At 51.7% G+C, this 20,693-nt stretch overlaps 1 protein-coding gene across 2 annotated transcripts in view; it reads right to left on the bottom strand.

The window, feature by feature from the left end:
* pde4ba (phosphodiesterase 4B, cAMP-specific a) overlaps window positions 1–20,693 on the bottom strand; it is a gene marked incomplete at both ends in the record, with an annotated part of 143,688 nt that overhangs the window by 31,883 nt on the left and 91,112 nt on the right. The window contains 5 exons of one of the 2 annotated variants that reach the window (XM_084435809.1): window positions 7,006–7,055; window positions 10,334–10,404; window positions 10,556–10,592; window positions 11,950–12,144; window positions 20,503–20,627. In XM_084435809.1, coding sequence (XP_084291935.1) covers window positions 7,006–7,055; window positions 10,334–10,404; window positions 10,556–10,592; window positions 11,950–12,144; window positions 20,503–20,627 — 478 coding nt within the window. Of the gene's footprint in view, window positions 1–7,005; window positions 7,056–10,333; window positions 10,405–10,555; window positions 10,593–11,949; window positions 12,145–20,502; window positions 20,628–20,693 lie in introns of those variants that run through there. The other variant, XM_084435808.1, reaches the window with a different exon arrangement.

The raw sequence follows: 20,693 nt of genomic DNA, 5'->3' as shown, positions 1-20,693 counted from the left end.
AACCAGCAGGAGCTGGAACGCCCGGCGCCAGGTGCTTCATTGCAACAGGGGGAAGGACCCTGTTTTGAGCCACAGACACACACACACACAAACACACACACACACACACGCACACACGCACACGCACACACTCTGTGTTGAGCCTGGGCGGCTGCTGCCTGTGTGTCTGTGGTCATCTCTGAGGGTAGCCAGGCCCGCGTGGGGGGGGAGGGGGGTAGCAGGAAGTCCCACTTCCCCATTTCCTCATTAGTGTCATAAAGCCACTCACCATGGGCTTCCTCTGACACACACACACGCACGCACGCACAGACGCACGCACACAGAAACAATACACAACAACGCTCAAACAAAGACTTTGCCATCGGCCACCTGTTGCCGTTCTCCACGCTGGTCCCACCCCCTGTGGTGCGGCGTCCACGGGCTCCTCTGCTCTGTCAAGGGGGGACACGCCCTCCCTCCGCTGCTCGGGCAGGGGGCAGTAGCAGGCCGAACCCCGCCCCCCCCCCCCCCGCCGAGGAGAGGGCTGCTCCGAGTCCGACCGCAGGTCCCCAGGGCCTTTAGGACCCCCCCCCTCCGTACCCTGGCTTGAGCAGCGGCATGGGGCCAAAGCTTGGGAGGCCAATCTAGTTTAGCTCTATACTCACAAGACCCTACTGATGTAGCACGAGCACACAGACGCACACACACACACACACACACACAGACGCACACACACACCGTTCAGGTAGTTCCACTCAGTGTATCCCTGCTACAAGAACTCCAGCTGGGGATAAATATGGCAGCGCTAACTCAGCAGAAAAGATAATGAACAGCATTTCCAGGGCAAAACAGTGTCTCACACACAGGTATACCATGTCTCACAGACACGGAAGCACGCAAGTGCGCAAACCCACAGAAACACCCGACCACATGTTAAAACACTAGCTATTCAGAGGATCCAACGTATGTAAAATGAAATCGTTGGAATTATCTAGAAAAATACAGCGAAACTGAAACTTTCCGTTGTGATGACTGAGGGGGCCTGTTCCAGTTAAAGTGACTAGCTGACCACTAGACGCCACTCTCTCTGGGGTTTCACACTCACGCACACACACACACACACACACGCACACACACACATGCACACGCACACACACGCACGCACACACGCGCGCGCACACACACGCACACACACGCGCGCACACACACACGCACGCACACACACACGCGCACACACACATACACGCACACGCTGCTCTGCCTGGTTACCAGAGAACTGTGCCTGGCTGGTGTCACTGTGGCCCTGGAGACGAGCACTAGGAGCGGGAAGCAGTAAAAGTGGAGGATCATGGGAAGGGTCACACTAGACACACGGGACAGAAATACAGCGGCGTGGCCCGACGCCGGCGCAGACCGGACAGAATCGGGACAGTTTCCCAGCACCGGTCACGTGATCCGGTCCAGGGGAACTCAGACATTGCTCTCTGTGCCCGGTATTGCTAGCTAGGACGGGAAAGGGGGGGGGGGGGGGTTCTGACCGGAACACCGGTCAGCAGGGTTGAAGTGACCGCCATCAGGCACGGGTGAGGTGCTGCTGCTTGAGAGTTTTTGTGTGTGTGTGCTGTGGGTGGATGGACAATGTCAGCTGTCACTTTTGTGGGTTTCTGTGTGTGTGTGTGTGTGTGTGTGTTGAGCGGAGCCATGTCTCTCTACCAGGCAGGCGGCCACTCCCATAAGGGGAGGGGAGGGGCCTGTCAGTGAGGAGCCCCAGACAGGTGTCCCCCCCCTGGGGGCTGGGGGGGGAGGGTGCTTCTGCCACCCGAGCCCCTGGCTCCCGTTCAGCCTGTCACATGTGGGTCTGGGGTCCGGTAAATAAAGGCAGAGTATGTTGATAGCAACAGCTTAGCCTCGTTAGCGTTAGCGCCGGGATGCGTGTACAATCAACATCACAGCACGAGCGGCAGGCAGCACGTAGGCAGGTAGAGCACGTAGCCGTGGGCGACAGGAAGCTGAGGTCATCCTGCACCGCCCAGGTGCCGCGCCAGGCCACATGTACCGCACACGGCACACGCATGAGCGCCGGAAAGCTCAAGTGCACGAAAAGCTGCCCTTCGCCCTCCTTCACTACCTTCCCTCCCTTCTGTCCCCTGCTGTTCTTTTTCACCTTCATGCCACCTCTCTTAATTACCCTTGATTTGTCTTTCCTTCTCTCTTCCTGACTTTCCCTCTTGTCCTTCCCTCCTGAGTGACCCCCCCCCCCCTCGCCCCTGGTGCATTCCAGCGCTGGGTCTGGTCCAGTCCTGCCGACCGCTAGTGGAGCCAGGATTCTTCTCTCCTCGCTGTCTTTCATCTGCTCCCCTTCCCCTCCCTCCCTCCCTCTCTCTCTCCTTCCCTCCCTCTCTATCCCTCTCTCCCTCCCTCCCTCTCTCTCCCTCCCTCCCTCTCTCTCCCTCCCCCCCTCCCTCTCTCTCCTTCCCTCCCTCCCTCTCTCTCCTTCCCTCCCTCTCTCTCTCTCCTTCCCTCCCTCTCTCCCTCCCTCTCTCTCCCTCCCTCTCTCTCTCCTTCCCTCCCTCTCTATCCCTCTCTCCCTCCCTCCCTCTCTCTCCCTCCCTCCCTCTCTCTCCTTCCCTCCCTCCCTCTCTCTCCTTCCCTCCCTCTCTCCCTCCCTCTCTCTCCCTCCCTCTCTCCCTCTCTCTCTCTCTCCTTCCCTCCCTCCCTCCCTCTCTCTCCCTCCCTCCCTCCCTCCTCTAGCTCCTCTCCTCTCAGACCTTCCCTCTCATTCCTGCACGTATGTTGTGGCGTTAGCAGCAGGGTCATCGGAGGATGACCAGATTAAATAACCCTCATCCACCGTTGAGAAGGCCGCCGTTCCACCGGCGTGGCTCGTCAGCGCGTTTCCAGGACCGCCGCCGCAAACGGCTCCACTGGTGCATTATGGGTTCCTCCCGAAGACGCCCACGTCCTTATTCAGTTAGGGGGTTGAGACCGACGACCGAGGCGCAGATATTAGGCAGCGGTGACGGACAGTCGCGGTCAGCGCCCGTCGAGCGGACCTCGTTACGAACTGAGCCGTTCTTACAGGACGGAGTGATTTTCTGGACCTTGGAGCGTCGCTCTTTATGATCGATTCAGAGAGGTCCTCTGGGAACGTCCTTGGACAAAGAACAGCCAAATTGGGAAACACCAATATAGACGCCCGGGCTATCTTTAGCCCTCAGTGTGTTTCATAACGAGGCCTTGCCTTCACTGCTGACCTGTTTATGGTAACTCAATAGAAAGTAAAATAAGCAGTTGTGTTGCTGTTTGTGTTGAGAATGTAGCTACTGCAGCTAGCTGATGAAGCCAGAGCAAACAGGGAGAACTGTGTTCGTTCTCTGAATGTTGGCAAAGCTGCTAACTATCAACCGCATGTCTTTGTGCAAGGAGCAGACTTGCAACCTTAGTGTGTGTGTGTGTGTCTCTTTGCCCTATTGCATAACAGATCTGAATTGTTCGAGCATCTTGGCCATACATTTAGAGTCAACCTCGTGTGTGTATGTGTGTGTGCGCCAAACCAAACACTACTTAATCACATCGCTACTCAAAATAACACACAGGGGCATCCTGGGAGTAAAATGTCATGCTATCATCATGCTTCACACGGTGAGATGAACACCGCAACCACGGAGCTCCACAATGGGCCTTTCGCTTAAAAGTCCGCCGGCTAACACCTTTCCATCCAGCTGATTAGCCAAACACGCAGAGCGTGAAGAGCGAGGTCCGTTTCCCAACGCGCCGCGCTTCCTGTCGGGGGGGGGGGAGGGGGGCGGGTGAGGGTTCCTGGTTCCCCCGCTAGCCCCGTCTAGGAGGAAGCCGGGTCACGCCGCCCGCGTTTCCCCACGGCCGAGATGGGGCTGGAAAACACTTCCCCTCCCGACCGTGACGCAGCGAGGCGTCCGTGGCCTCCGTCCGACTGTCCCGACGACATCGCCGCCGGATCGCGGCAACATTCCTCGGCGGAGAGTTCTTAGAAACCCGGCCTCGGCACACGGACCGGACGGTCGGGCTCTCGGTATCTCCCATCTCTCGGTATCTCCCATCTCTCTTCCTGCTCCCCTATCACCGTCGGCAGCCTTAGAAAAACAACAGCGCTGTTCTCTCTTCTGTCCTGCGAAGGCTGTCTGTCTCACTCACGAGACGCTATGACGGCCCTCGTCGAGGAGAACGCCGGTTCACGCAGCGTGCCGTGGCTGGGGAGGGCGCAGGGGTCGTCAGGTGCTGACTGTGACCCCCCCCCCCCTACGGTAAAGGGCACGGGCTGCTTTGGAGATCTCCATTCCCTGCGTATGCAGGACAATAAGGACGAGGTCAAAGAGTTCTGCTGACCCCTGTGAGGATGTGTGAGTGTGTGTATGTGTGTGTGTGTGTGTGTGTGTGTGTGTGTGTGTGTGTGTGTAACGACTACATGTGCATAAAATAAAGAAGTAAAAAAGACTATATTCTGTATGTGCATGTATTAGACATCCGCGCGTGTGCGTGCGTGTGTGTGTATGTGCGTGCGTGTGTGTGTATGTATGTGCATGCGTGCGTGTGTGTGTGTGTATGCGTGTGCATGTATGTGCATGCGTGCGTGTGTGTGCGTGTGTGTGTATGTGTGTGCGTGCATGTGTGTGTGTGCTTGTTTCAGGACGTACGTGTTTGCGTGGTGAGGGCACACAGACAATAGGCCTTTGTCTCTTTGAACACAGGTACTGGAGGTTAGGGCCCAGAGCCGAGGCACACAAACACCTCCTCCTCCTCCTGTTCCTACTCCTCCTGCTCCTCCTCCTGCTCCTACTCCTACTCCTCCTTCACCTCCTCCTTCTCCTCCTGCTGCTGTGCTTGGTTCCGCCTGCGTACCACACAGACAGCAAAACAGGAACAATCTGCTCCCCTCTTCCTGCACTCAGCTTCCTGTCCTGCTGGGCTGCAGAGCGTGTGTGTGTGTGTGTGTGTGTGTGTGTGTGTGTGTGTGTGTGTGTGTGCGTGTGTGTGGATATGTATGTGTGTGTGTGTGTGTGTGTGTGTGTGTGTGGCTGTGGGGGTTGTGTGAACGAAGGATGGGACAGGATATCAGTCTTTCCCCCCCTGGTTCTCCTCTGAGACAAATGAGGATGGGGGGGATGGGGGTGGGTTACATCATGGGAGTGAGGTCATAATGGGGGGCGGGGCTTTACAGGTGGAAACAGGGAAGCCACCGGGCCATGGGAAGATGGACCGGACCAGACCGCACCGGCGCTGAGGGGGTGACAAAGCCCACCGCATGGCGGGGATTGTGCCAACAGGCAGACTACAGTAGCAACAGGTGACCCCGAAAAACCCACTACCGCAGCGTACTGCAAATTCCACCGTATTGTACTGTAAATTCCACATTATTGCTGCTTCATGAACCGAGCTGAGCTTTAGGATGACGGACGTGTCGACTGGTCGAGTTCCCTCGACAAAACCAGAGCCAGAACAATCTCTCAGAAAAACAACTTTTCCGCCGTAATACCACAGCCTGCCGCTTCGAACTGAACACACACACACACACACACATTTCGGAAACAGTGCACGACGATCGCAATTGACCTTGGACGGCCCCACTCCAGAGGTCAGAGTGATCGTCATAGCGAGGCGGCTTGTCGGACACGCATTGTCCTACTCACAGCACCTGATGAGCCCACCCCCTCCCCAAACAGGAAGCTACAGTCTATCCATCTGCACACACAGGAAGTCAACAAAAGCCACATGCAGGCAGGCTGACGTCAATCAAGGCCGCAAAGCACCATGAGACCGGAACACCTCCCCTGGCAACACACGCACACACACACACACACACACACATACACACACAAAAAAAGATCATGCTAATACACACAGGCACCGCCTGAATACAGACATCGATACACAAACGAACACACACACACAGACACACACACGCAGATGCACCGACATATGCTCGACCGCATCCTTACACACACCTAACGCACTATTCTCGGTTTCAGTCTGCCAACCATACAGAAAGTGCTCTCTCCTACCCGCCTAAGACGCCACGGCAATGGTAAACAAGGTCTCAACATGTCATTCAAGTGAATCATTTAATCAGAACCATGATGTTAACGCGGCCACGCGCCGTGAGCTGCCAGTAAGCTTGGGAGTGAATAATAGTGTATAAACACGCAGCTTAACAATACGAGAAGAGTGAATCACTGTTGACTTTCTGATGACTGCTTTGGTCTCGGTGGCATCCGATCCTCCCTGACTGTGACGCCAGGAGCTCAGACTCCCACACCCCCCCGCTGTGTTTAATCAACCATTTCCAGAGCTGTGTGTGCGTGTCAGACTGTCTGTGAATGAGAGTGTCTGTAATCTTTATGGCTTGAATGTGCGTGTGAATGCTGTGTGTGTGTGTGTGTGCGTGCGTGTTTCTCTGTGTGTGAGAGTGTGTGTATGTCTTGAATGCGCGTGTGAATGGTGAATCTGTGTGTGTGTGTGTGCGTGCGGGCGTATGAGTGTGTGTGTGTGTTATTCGTGCATCTGCGTGTTTGTGTGTAACAAACGTCCTTGCCGGGGTCACCGAGCCCTGCTCGCTCTATCGCACACGTACGTATGAGGACCGGCCAGATAGCCGGGGAGGCCGGGGAGGCTGTGACGGCGGCGAGCCGGGGCTCAAGGCCACGGCGGGCTGGGAGCGTTCCCAGACCCGCCCCGCCCTGGTCGAACGCCCCCCCCGCAGGGCTAACGAGCTACGCTCGCAGACACTGGCGACCGGCGTGGACGGGGGAGAGAGAGTGCCGTTTCCTGCTCTGCCAATCAGAAGGGCTGCAGGATAAATACAAGCTGGGTTTGGGTTTGGTGTGACAGTGTGTAGGCGCTCACACATACAAAGGAGCACAAGCAGGAAGAGAGAGAGAGAGAGAGAGGGAAAGATGGAGGAGAGACAGCGAGAGAGAGAGAGAAATGGAGATGAACACAGACTGAGAGTCAAGGTGCATTGTGGGGGAGAGCAAAGGATTGTGGGCCTACCTGGGAGACAGACCCTGGTGATGGTAGGCTGAGTGGCCGCAGGGGACCTCCTGGATAGAGAGAGAGGGAGAGAGAGAGAGAGAGGGAGAGAGGGAGGGAGAGAGGAACAAGGTCAGTCCAACTCAGAGACAACCTTGGCAAACTCCCAAAACCAAAGTTGTTTGCTACTGCAGAATGCCATACGGAAACGCACAAGTAACAAGTCTAAGTGATGGCATTGGGGATAAAACTGAAAAAAGACCAAATGAAAGAAATAAGATGTCCAGAGGGGGACGAGGACAGGATGTCTAAGAGGGACAGAAAGAAGAGAGACAGAGAAAAGGTAGAGCGAGTCTGAGAGCTGGAGAAAGAGAGACGATGAGAGAGAGTGGGAGTGAGGTTGAGAGACGGCCTCAACCTTTGTATGTGTGTGTGTGTGTGTGTGTGTGTGTGTGTGTCAGTCTGAAAGCGTAACTAGAAACTGGTCTCCTGCTCTTCTATCTTCTACCACTGGTTGAGCATGACCGGCACCCCTGGATGCTATACTGTAAGTGCCTTGCGCAAGGGCACAATGGTACGACTGATAGGAACTCCCACTCCTGCCCGATCTCGAACCAGCGACCTCTCACCACCACATTGAGCTCTGAGCAGGGGAGAACTGGTAGACTGGCAGAAGGATGGAGGAAGTGAGAGGTTCAGGGGGTGGGATGCCAAATACATGTATATTATCGTCAATTCCTTGAAGGTCTTGTCCTTTTTCATCTGTTTTAACTGTCTATTCTTCCGGGAAGAATCCTGACCTGTCATTCGCGAGTGTCGGCGTTGATAACCGGCTCCCTGATAAGACGCGTGCTAGGAAAGTTCCCGGGGTCCCAACATCGATCATCGCTGATCACCATGCCTAAACTCGTGGACCTTGTCCCGAGCGAGCCGGTGAAGTGATGGAACTTCTGAAATGGATACACTACCGCCTCCTTACCCAGAGATCCACGAGGTGCCTCCCACCAGCTAACACCAACAACGTGGACGAGGCATACCGGGAACTCTGCGGCACACTGGTGAAAGCGGCTTAAAGATCCATCCCACGCGGACGTCGCAACAGCTACAAACCGTTTGGGATGCAGAGTGCGAGAGTCTCTACTGTGCCTTCCTCCAGGCCCCCCCAGGAGTTGAGTTAGACAGGCTTGCTTTAGCCCTGCTGTCAAGACTAAGCCAAAGGAGACGAGAGCGCTGGGAGGAGGCTATTAACTCCATTGAGTCCTCACACTCCAGCCGCAAGGCATGGAGCATCCTTAACAACGTCACAGTTAGGTCCAGACACTCCCCCTGTCACTGCCCCATCTCTGCAAACAAAATTGCATCACGATTTGTGAAAAGTGGGACATACGAGGGCAAAGACCGCGAATCATGGCAAAAGAAGTGTCTGACCTCTGGAAGGCCACAACTCCTAGCAGCGGTAACATCTCCAGTGAATTCACACCGGAGCAATTCTCTGCTGCCCTCCAGCATGTAAAGCCAGGGAAAGCTCCGGGGCCTGACTCCATCTGCCCGGAATGTGTTAAGAGCGTTCCTCTCTTTCTGCTTGCACCAACTCAAGATCCCCAAAATCTGGAGAAGAGCCCTAGTTATCGCGATCCCTAAGCCGAACAAGCCTGAAGGGGACCCCAAGAGCTACCGCCCCATCTCTGTGCTAAGTATCCCCTTCAAGATCCTCGAGCGCCTCATCTTCGCCCGTTGAAAAACATTGCGTACGGCGGCCCTAGGCCTCATCTACTCGACCAGTGAATATTGCGCACCGGTGTGGTGTCGCAGCGCTCACACCCGCCTCTTCGATTCGCCTATCAACAAAGCCTTGCGCATCGTGACAGGTTGCCTGCGTCTCACTCCTGTGGACAACCTTCCCATTCTTGCAGGCATCTAGCCCGCTGGCCACAGGTACCACAGCACGTCTCGCCTGCCGGGCCGTGGAGCCTGACCACATGCTCCATGACAGGCTCACTGCAACAGCGGAGCCTCCCTGGCGTCTCAAGTCCAGACATCCTTTTGTGCCTGCCACACGGGATCTCCTGCAGCAATGCAGAGACCTTAACATCTGTGAGGCAGGATGGGCGGACTATTCCTGGCGTGCCGAGTGGGAGGCGAACACCTCCAGACTTCGTGATTTTATCCTGGCCGCCGGTCCTTCCCCTACCGGGATGGACTTACCCAGACCTCTAGCCTGGTATGACCATGCCGATCCAGCGATCTCACTGCTTCGCTCAGCAATATCGGTCTGGCCTTCGCCCCATAGAGAGCGATTATGTGGGAGGGGGTACTTGCCTTGACAGACAAACACCTCCAATGAGCGTTCAGCAAACTTTCGCCAAATCCAGTCGGAAGAACGGCAAAAACGTCTTTTACACCGAGAAATTCCGCTAGTGCATACTCATGTTCTTGTTTAAGTGCACTTAAAGCTGTGTTTATTATTCTAACGTTAACGTTACCACTCATTGCTACGGGTGCCTCCATGTTTGTTAGGCGAGTGGCAGGGACACGAACCAATCAGGGGCTGCTTTCCACTGTGGGGCGGGACAGCAGTTAAAACACAGTCCCTGATTGGCCTGGTATGGTCTGGATTTTGGCATAATTGCTCTGGAGGAGGTGAAGGCCAGACCGTTCTGCATTATTGAAACAGAATGTGAGCTCACAAGAATGGGATGGTCGTACCAGGCTACCAGACCCCAGGGTTTCCATGTGCCTAAACAGTATATGACATCATGGATTGTTGCACCTATCATGTTATACAGAGCAAAAATGCCAGCATCATCACCTTCATAAACGGCAGCTAAATGTGTAGAATTTGGGAATCTAAAGCAAGTAGATTTTTGCAGTGAATGATCATGGCGTTGTTTTTGTGAGGTTGTCTTCGCCCCATAGCGAAACTTAAAAGGCCAAACAACAGGAGCATCTAAGGGCTTTGAGGTAACATTGGTTGATGAGAGAAACTGATGACAGAAAAGAGAAGCCATGCTTTAACATCTGACACCAGGTCGCTCCTGGCATGACTATGGAGTCAGTGAGAGAGAGAGAAAGAGAGAGAGAGAGAAAGGTGTAGTTCAGATGGAAAACAAGCTGGAGTGTGAGGAGGAGGAAGAAGAAGAAAGAAAAGGGTGTTCTTCTGCCCCATGACTGACTGACTGACTGAAGGGGGAGGCCGCCCTCTTGTGGAGGCAGATATGAACTGCAGCTTAAGTGACTACATGCGGTACACAACAATGAATTTGAAAAATCCTTATGGAAGCATGTATATGAAAATAATTTCAGCCATCTCTATGAAATAATGACAGTATATCACGCCCAAACCACTTACTTGCTGGAGGCACATTGTACATTGGTCAGGACTGTGAAGTTGTTTCGTACACTTCGCAGGCTTGCCAGAACCTATGTGAGAAGAAGAGACAGTGGGCTTCATTCAGGTCCCGTTCCTGCTCTATGTTGTACACATCTGGACCCAGAGCTGGGTGTAGTTTGGGGGTCCGAATGGGTGTGTGGTTCAGAGAACAGTGAAGACTAAGGTGTGGGGTATATTCACCTGAGCAAAAGGTGTTACGATCAGGTCATCGCCGTGTCTGTGAAAACACGAAAAACAGAGAAACTGTCATATTTACGGTCATCAGAGTCATCTGGAGAGCATTCCTATGTAGAAACCGTTTGAGATACACATCAGGGCTTAAGCAATCCACTCTTTCAACACCGGGGAAAACACTAGAATACTATCATGCAGGGATGAGTGTCATTGTGAAAGTATGTTTCAGTTGTAGAGGCCCCAGTCACAACTCAGCAACTCATCCGCAAAGTAGGCCTGGGCATACTGTAAGCCTGGCCCACTCATACTCACTGTCCATCACCAGCTATAAACTGAACCATTGTGACCCGTTGTCATTGCAAAGTGTTAAGGCAAGTCACAAACACGGGTGAATGGGAATCATCAACGCCTTCTGCTAAGGCTGAACACTTCTGAGAACAGGAAGCAGAGCTAGTGGCTTTGTGGAAGACGTCAGGGAAACGTTTTTTGCGCAACACAACTGATTGCAGGGTGACTTGTGACATGTTTGTATAGTATAAAGCATAGAGTATCTTATTAGGCTAAATGAAGCCAGCTGGCGTTGGGCTGAGACTGTGGAGAGACTGGGAGACTCTGGGCTATAGCTGAGGATACACTACAAGATATTATGCCCGATTTTATACACGATTCACAATCCTGCCGAGTCTATCCTAGTCAGCAGCAGTCTGCACTAGTTGGGGGTAGTTGGAGTGGCAATTTGGCACAGACATCTGTAAGTGTATGAGGGGTACAGATTTAAATCAGCAAGTGTATGATGAGAACAGACTTCTCCCGATCCGCGTCGGAGAGAGACGTACTGTAGCATATCAAACATGTTTGATATTTTTGAGCAGATTCTGGACGCAATCGTGTAGTGTAAACTCGTCCTGTCGTTAAATGTGCGCTACCCAGTTTTTCAGTTGTCATACAAAAATCATCAGAAGCCAGTCGTCTAGTGTATACTCACAGTCATTTCATAATCTGTTAAGATTGTGAAAGTCTTCTAGTGCATCCGAAGCTTAACGTTGGGGAGAGATTGGGGGGAGACTGAGGGAAACTGACAGAGACTGGGGAGGGACTGGACTGAGACTATGGAGAGACTGGGGAGAGACTGGGGAGAGACTGGGAGAGACTGGGGAGAGACTATGGAGAGACTATGGAGAGACTGGGGAGAGACTGGGAGAGACTGGGGAGAGACTGGGAGAGACTATGGAGAGACTGGGGAGAGACTGGGGAGAGACTGGGGAGAGACTATGGAGAGACTGGGGAGAGACAGGGGAGAGACTGGACTGAGAGGGAGAGACTGGGTTTAAGTGGAGCTAAGACTAGGCCTGTCCTAGGCGGACCCCGGAGGGTGTGTAGAGGAGGCCATTAACCCTTACATCTCCGAGGCGATGGAGGAGTTGCGGGACATGGACTTTGGCGAGAGGTCGTAGTCGCTGTCCGAGCGGTACAGGAAGGACTCGCGCCGCTGGTTGTGGCCCGGGAAGTTGGTGTGCAGGACCAGGCCCGACCCGGGAGACGCCTGGGGGTCCAGAGGACTGCAGCTGACGGACGGGCCATTCTCCACATCGAAGCTGCAAAGGACAACACACACACACAACACACAACACAAGAACGTCACCCAAACACATATTGTACATAGATATCAATTCCACATTGGCCTTAGACTGTACTGTTATCCTCATGTGGTGACACTTTGACATTTTCCGGCTTGATCTGGAGCCAGAGTAGAGAGCGATGTTGACAGGAAACAGAGGACAGAAGATGATATACAGACTTCACCTGTCTCTTGCTCTAAGCCCCTCCCATACACCCACTGGGAACCCAACAGGGAAGTTAAAATAGCAATAAAAGTATTTTAGCTAGCCTATATAATGTTAGACAGCATAACGCTACACAGAGTCTTCCACAGCCAGAGGACTACTACTCTATACTACTATACACACTACATTACCCAGAAGACATCACTCACAGGGGTAGGAGATTATAGCTTCAACAATCAGGACAACAGTACACCAAACTAAAGTATGGGTTAGGATTTATCAATGGAGGAGACGGCGATCAGAATCAAATGAGGTCAAAAGCACACTCTCCTACACACCGACCTAATGTTTTCACTAGGGATGTAACAATACCCGGTATAATGATAAACCGCAATAAAATTTGATTAATTCTATCACAATAAAATGATCAATTAATCAATGATCAGTGTTGTCAATATCAAACTTGGTGAAACGACTTCAGTGTCTATTAGTAGTTTTTGAACATTTTCAACATTTTAACAATGCCGCGATAATACTGATAACCGTGATAATTTCGGTCACTATAATCGTGATGTGAAATGTTCATACCATTCCATCTCTAGTTTTCACTTTCACTTTGAGTCATCAACCAACCTATCCAGGAATGAGAGATGTGCTACTGTAGGACTATTTAAACGGGCCCCATGAGAAACACAGCCGGTCCAAACCTAGTGAGACAGGACAGAGTTACGCATTAGAAACGCTCTCTCTGACTGGAAAGAGTTTGAGTGACACACTGCGAGTTCCATCCAGGACGGAGATGGAGAGGGACAGATCTGGTCCCAGGCTCCCGGGGGGGATGTGCTGCTGGAAGTTCTCATGGTTTTTCCCAGCGACGGGGAAGCGAGTCGCGACCCCGTGACCCCACTGCGCAGGAGGCTGGCGGGGGGAGAGGGGGAGTGGGAGGGGGGCAGAGCCCACATGACATCAGGCCCGGCCGAGCAGAGAAACAATTACAACGCAGCATCAGCCTCAGGAAACCAGCCAGAGTGGAGATGCTTTGAGTGTGTGTGTGTGTGTGTGCGCGTGTGTGGTTGTGCGTGTGATAGCTACAAGGCATGGGAGAAGGCACTGATGTGTGTTAAAGTGAGCAAGCGAGAGAGACAGAGAGAGAGAGAGAGAGAGAGAGAGTGTGTGTGAGAGTGTATCTGGGTGAAAGTGTGTTTGTGTGTGTGTGTATGTTTGTGTGTGTGCGTGCATGTGTGTATGTGTGTGAGTGTGTGTGTGAGAGTGTGTGTGTGTGTGTATGAGTGTGTGTGTGTGTGTGTGTATATTTTTGTATGCGTGCGTGTGTGTGTGAGCGTAAACTCCACGGTTGATTACATCCATGGTCTCCAGGTTATTCTACTGCTGTGTTTCCTGTGTGTTAGATCACGTGTGCAGAGGGCTGATTCAAACGCTCAGGCGACTCTCCGAGCCATGGCGCCCAATCAGTCCACCATCTTCTCTCTCCAACCAATCACGGCTGACAAATCACACTGCAGCCAACACTGACAGCTTTCAAGTCACAATTTTAACACAAAATGCCTCAGAGGGCTTTTTGACCACTTATCATAAATACAGTAACAGGAAGTAAGCCTACCCAGAATGGAGTCAGGCCTGTTTGTGAAATGCATGATAAGTAATCTTGGGAAAGCATTACATAAGACTGTAGAAGGATAGAGGAGCCACAAACTCTGTACTTCCTGTACCAGGAATCAGAGAGGGAGTCAGAAACACAGGCCGCTCTCTACCCCCTTCAGCAAACGGGCAGCTACTGTCAATGCTGTTTGGACAGTCTGTGGCACTGGGATCACCTACTGTACACTCATACACCTGACAAGGATCCCTGGGAAATGTAGTAGTTAAAGCAACTACAATTTGGGAAGTTAAATGGCAACAGCACTGGTACACAGGAGAATATTAACTTTGATGCTAGTAGTTAGAAATGCAATGAGTTCATCGGTTCTAAAGCTATTGGTTATGGTGGAAGTCTCTGATGCTAACATGTAGCCTAGGTGTCCGGGGTTTGAGGTGTAATATTTAAGACACCAGAAAGAGTCTCCTGGCTCACCTTGTGACAGAGTAGACTGATGCCAACTGGTGTCACATGGAGACAGGTTCAAGACCCCTCTAAGCCTCTGTCTGCTACACTCACTCGCTGGAATGTTCCAGAAGGAGCCTGAGACCCGTTTGGCCAGTAGAGAGTACTGGAGGTTGCCTCATCAAAACGAAGGATTCTGCATTTACAGTAGTATTCTTCCATTACACCAAATGCAGAGGGACATAAAAAGAGATATAAAAATGAAGAGATAGATGACGGAAGAGCTGTAGCCATTCTCTCCGCCATTCTGAAAGAGCCATGCTATAGAATTAGAGGAATGAAATGTACTGGACATTCTCATTGATACACAGGAATGGCCGAATCCCACATGGCAGCGATTCAGTTATGGACTTTATGGGATGATGGCGGTCCGGGTCAGTCCAGAACCATCAGAACCAGATGTGCTGCAGATGTGTGAACTTAAAGGGTCATTGTGTCACAATATCCGCTGTTGTGTGTGTGTGTGTGTGTGTGTGTGTGTGTGTGTGTGTGTGTGTGGAAAATATGCCCGATCCAGTGCCACTGTAACTAGTAGACACACAACAAAAAAGCAATATGGCCGATGCCTACTGGTCATTGGCTAGGTGGAGAGATACGAGCAAGCAAGGATTGTATAGATTTCACATTCTGTCTGGAACTACTGTAGAACCGGGAAGTGGAACCAGAGTTTCATTGGAACCAGAGTTCCACGGACTTGCTTGCTCTCCAGAGCCACACGTGTGACCACACGTGTGTGACCTCCACGCCCTCCCTTGTCTAGGAGTTCCTTGCCAACAGGTTGCTTCCCGCGTATCAACCCTTTTCCAACCAGCCCCCAGGGACCGTCGGCTCACAGCAGGAAGTCATGTTGAAGCACTGACTGTGGCTCTTGTCCCTCAGAAGTAATCAGGAAGTGGTTCCAGTGACCTACACCACACGCCCTGTTCCCATGATGCAGCTGAACCCCCCCCACCCCCCAAACGACAGCTCAACGGACGCTACCATGGAAACCAGGATACAGAGAGAGCACAGGTGTGAGAGGAGAGAGAGAGAGACAGGAATGAGAGGAGAGAGAGGAGTGAGAGGAGAGAGAGAGAGGAGAGAGAGGAGTGAAAGGAGAGGGAGAGAGAGGAGTGAGAGAGAGAGGAGAGAGAGAGAGTGAGAGAGAGAGTGAGAGGAGAGAGAGAGAGAGAGGAGAGAGGAGAGAGAGAGAGAGAGAGAGGAGTGAGACAGAGAGAGGAGTGAGAGAGAGAGAGAGGAGGGAGAGGAGAGAGGAGAGAGAGAGAAGGAGAGGAGAGAGGGAGAGAGGAGTGAGAGAGAGAGAGGAGGGAGAGGAGAGAGAGGAGAGAGAGAGAGAGAGAGAGAGAGAGGAGTGAGAGAGAAGGAGAGAGAGAGAGGAGAACTCACTGTCAGTGGAGGGAACGCAAAGGGTCAGGAAGAGAGAGTGAGAGAGAGACTGAACCCATCTGTTGGTATCCCGCTGTATTTCAGGTGAGAGAAAGAAAGCGATGCCAGTCAAAGACCCCTGGTCTGTCTGAGACGACGATCGCGTCGTAGTCGCTCAGGTCACATCCTTTCATCGTTACACGTGTCTGCTTGTCTCATGGAAAACACTGACTGGCCTGTTTACCGACCAGAACACAGGAAGATCCCAGCCTCGGCAGGTACAGGGGGAGCCGTCACGCGGGAGACACACAAACAGGAAGTGGAACCATGACACCCTTGTCTGCACAGCCAGACGCTGTCTGCACGGCCAGACGCCAGCGTCCACTCCTGATAAGACACAGGAAGACACACACACAGCTTCAGCGCACACACACACACACACACAGCTTCAGCGTCTTATCAACCTAATCTGAGAGAAAGTATTTCTGACGCTTGAGGCAAAACCCCACGCTGATTGGAGGAGAAACAGGAAGAATGCCTGTGGTTTTTCTGAAGGTGAGCATAGTTTTACCTACGTGGTTGGAAGGAAGGGAAGGACGCTCTGTGGTGATTTCCCTGCCCTGGGAAGAGACCAGTAACTGATTCTGCATGCCACGGTCTAGCTCTGTGTGATGGAAACGTCACAAGACATGTGAGAAGCTTTTGGTCTTTACAAGACACGCTCTGTGGCGACTGATTTTCATTTACATGTCCTATGCATGATTACTCTTGTCTCGGCTTGTCTTGTCTTGTCTGGCATTTTGGCTTATCTGGCTTTTCCCCAAGAATGCAAACTCACCTGCTTGGCAGACTCAAGCAAACCCTAAAAGTACTTCAGGAGTATTTCAGCCCACGTCTGGTACTGTATGGTTTAATGTCTGGGAACATTCACCAAAAAATGCAGAACCGTAATGAATTATGATGAGATTTATTTGAACTAGCTGCCAATGACAGGAGGTTGTTTTCGGTGCTGTCTGTCTGTCTGTCTGTCTGTCAAACCAATTTTCAAGCAACTTGGTGGTGTGGTGTAGCATGAGCCAAGGAAGAACCCATCACATTTTGAACCAGATCCCAATCACAGGGAGGATCCACACATTATTTTTCACTTTTGTGACAACATTGAGAGATGGAGCATTTGGCCTTGTTATATTATGCACCAAAGTCCCGGCTGGTGTTTATTTTTGATATTGTGAGGTCCGCAAATTATTTGTAACTTTTTGTGAACATCGAGACCCGAGAGATGTCCTTCTCTAAACTTGAAAAGCCCACTCAACTTACACATCGAACAGCTGTACATGCTGACGACCTGCGTCACGGACGGAGGTCTACGTACCTGAAAATACAGTCAGTGATCAGATGCTGTAATTCAGAGTTTCTCATGCTCAGTCCCAATCCACCGCCTTGGAATTCACTCAGGTATTTTGGGAAAGACACTATCTTGAGTAGGGATGCACTGATATTAACATTTTGGGCGATACCGATAACAGATATTAACATTGCTGTCATGGCCGATAACCGATATTTACCGATGTCGATATGATCTGTATAAAAACAAATTTCTATGATAATCAAATGTTATACATACTGAAAAACACAAACACTGTCTCCATTTCCAAAACATTTGGAAAAGCTGATAAATCAGATTTACCACATTGTTTCCCCTCAAAAACAACACACACAACAGCAGCTAGACAGAAATAATTATCGGTTGTTCACATCGGCCCGATATATTAAAACATCGTCCGATACCGATATGACTGCCAATATATATCGTGAGCCAAAGTTCTATTGAACACAGAAAAGGGGATGGGTAGAGATGGAGAAAGAGAAAGGGAGGGATGTGAAGAGAGAAGGCAGGAAGATAAAAAGCGCATGAGGAAGACAGAGGAAGAGAGGAGAGAGAGAGAGCGGTCTACGGTGCGGTGCTACAAGCTAAGGCAGCTGAGCCTAACCAGGACAGTGTCCACGGGTTGGCAAACCACAGCAACGGATCATTTTCCATTCCATTCTTGACTTATACAAATCAAGTGAGCCTGGGACATGCTCTGCTCAGTGTAGCCTGTCCCGATGTGCTCTCTGGTGCTTCATGGCCTAGGGGGGAACGTTCAGTACTCGTGGTTTGGAAAACAGGATTTGTTCAGATCAAGCCTGAGGCGGATTTAAACGTATTTCCACGACCACTTCTCACTTTCTGTTCACTATTGCGCAGTCCTTTAGTCACCATCCTGATCACAACCGTCGTCTAAATCATCAGTCCTTTAGTCACCATCATGATCACAACCGTCGTCTAAATCAACAGTCTGTGTCCATTCTGTAAATCCCCCAGAAGGCCTCACCACAAACCACCGACCATCCGACCTCGCTCAAACTGTCGTCACATGCTGCAACTGTAAAACCATCTCCATGACAACTTGTACACTAAATAAAAAAAATAAAAAAAGGTCTCTGTGACCAGTGGATACTCATTTTCCCTGTGCGAAACCCACCCCCGGAAAAACCTGCCATCCTATTGGTTGATAGCGCATGACCTCAGCAGTGTTGCTCTTCACCATAGGTCAGGAGCAGTACAGCTTGTCATTGCGCTACAATAATCTTTGTCCCTGTCCAAATATTGGACAAATCCATTATCTGTCTAGGTGTGAGAAGACACCAACCTGGTCATAAACTACACAAGGGTGTGTGTGTGTGTGTGTACGCACCGGCAGGTGCACACACGTCACTCACGAATTAGAGCACACATAATTACGCCTGATTCAGACACACTTCATGCGCACATGAACACACAAAATGACGTGAGGTACGTTTCACGTGGACTAATTAACCGCTGGGCATCACGTGTCGGAGGTATCCACACACACACACACACACACACACACACACACACACACACACACACACACACACACACACACACACACACACACACACACACACACACACACACACACACACACACACACACACACACACACACACACACACACACACCTGTGGAGTTGTTTCCACATGCCCCAGTGCTTTCCAGGGGGAAACCTTATACAGAGCAGTATGCCTTCTAAGTGGGTCCTCTGAGGCCATGGAGAAACTCACTAACCTCTCCGACCCTGGAGGACAACCAGCCGCTACCCAGCTCCACCCCCCATCCCCGGGGGGCCGGCCCGGAGACCGGCCGCACCGGTTTGGACCCGTCCTGACCACCGCTCCGCTCCTCCAAAACAAACTGCTCTTGCTTGCGGGACAATCTGATTCTGGACGAGGGAGTCGGACGTCCGGCACGCCCCCGTGATCAGACTCCCCCTCCCCGAGCTGGAGAACCGGCCGTGAGGGACATCGGCCGAGCCTGGCTCGTGGGTGGGCCGTGGCCCGGTGGTAGAGCGGGTCGTCCCATGATCGTAGGGTCGGCGGTTCGAATCCTGCCTCCACCTGTCCACATGTCGAAGTGTCAAAGACACTGAACCTCAAATTGCTCCCAATGAGCAGGCTAGCGCCTTGCATGGCAGCTGCCGCCATTGGTGTGTGAATGGGTGAATGAGAGGCCATTGTAAAGCGCTTTGGATAGCGATTTGGATTAAAGCGCTATAGAAGTGCTGTCCATTTACTGTCCATTTACCATTACACTGCTTAAACAGTGAACACAGTTGTGAAAGAGGCAGACTCTGTCATGGGCCTAGGCAGACAGACAGGTACAGTAGGCAGACAGATACAGTAGACAGACAGACAGACAGGTACAGTAGGCAGACAGACAGATACTGTAGACAGACAGGCAGGTACAGTAGACAGACAGACAGACAGCTACTGTAGACAGACAGGCAGGCAGACAGGCAGACAGACAGAAACAGACCTGATAGGCAGACAGGTACAGTAGACAGACAGATAGGCAGACAGACAGACAGGTACAGTAGACAGACAGATAGGCAGACAGACAGACGGGTACAGTAGACAGACAGATAGACAGATACAGTAGACAGACAGACAGGTACAGTAGACAGACAGAAGATAGATAGACAGAAACAGACAGACGGGTGATGTGAGATGTTGGAAGCTAATCTCTGGGATAATGGTTACATCCTGGCTGTGGTTGCTACATTTGGGAAAATGCGTTATCTCAGGTCAGGATTAGGAGAACTGCACCTAGACAACCTCTGGACAACCTCTGCCATGAATGAAGCATTCACACAACACACCCACACAGCTATGGCTGAGATAGCAAGGGTTTGATATGGTCCTCCCAATGTCAACACAGCCCCAACACAGGCTACTGTACTCCTGACATCAAGTGTGCTGAACACGGGAAAAGAAGAGAAGCGTGCGTGCACACACACACACACACACACACACACACACACACACACACACACACACACACACACACACACACACACACACACACACACAGAGAGAGAAACCATACACATCACACACAGCCAGAGGTAGAAGAACACATGAGAGACAAGCTGTCAGAGAGAAAGACAGAGAGAAAGACAGAGAGAAAGACAGAGAGAAAGAGAGAGAAAGACAGACAGAAAGACAGAGAGAAAGACAGAGAGAAAGATGGACAGAAAGAGAGAAAGAGGGAAGTTGCCCGATGTGTGAAGCAGCGTTACGAGGCTGGAGAGACGCGGAGGACATGTCCCCTGTCTGACCTGGAAGCGTTGCCGGAGGCGTGCAGTCTCTTGACGACATCTTCGCTGAAGTCAAAGTAGACCCTGCCCCTGTGACAGGGCGAACGCCGGTACATCGCCCCAAAACACCCGCTACCCAGAACCATCAAACACAGACTGAACACACACTCACACCCGTGACCCAGCACTGTCAAACACATAGACAACACACA

Source organism: Borostomias antarcticus (genome assembly GCF_949987555.1).
Source record: "Borostomias antarcticus genome assembly, chromosome: 3".
Classification (NCBI taxonomy): Eukaryota; Metazoa; Chordata; class Actinopteri; order Stomiiformes; family Stomiidae; genus Borostomias; species Borostomias antarcticus.
Note: the sequence above shows the minus strand (reverse complement) of the source record. Positions and strands in the feature narration are given on the sequence as shown.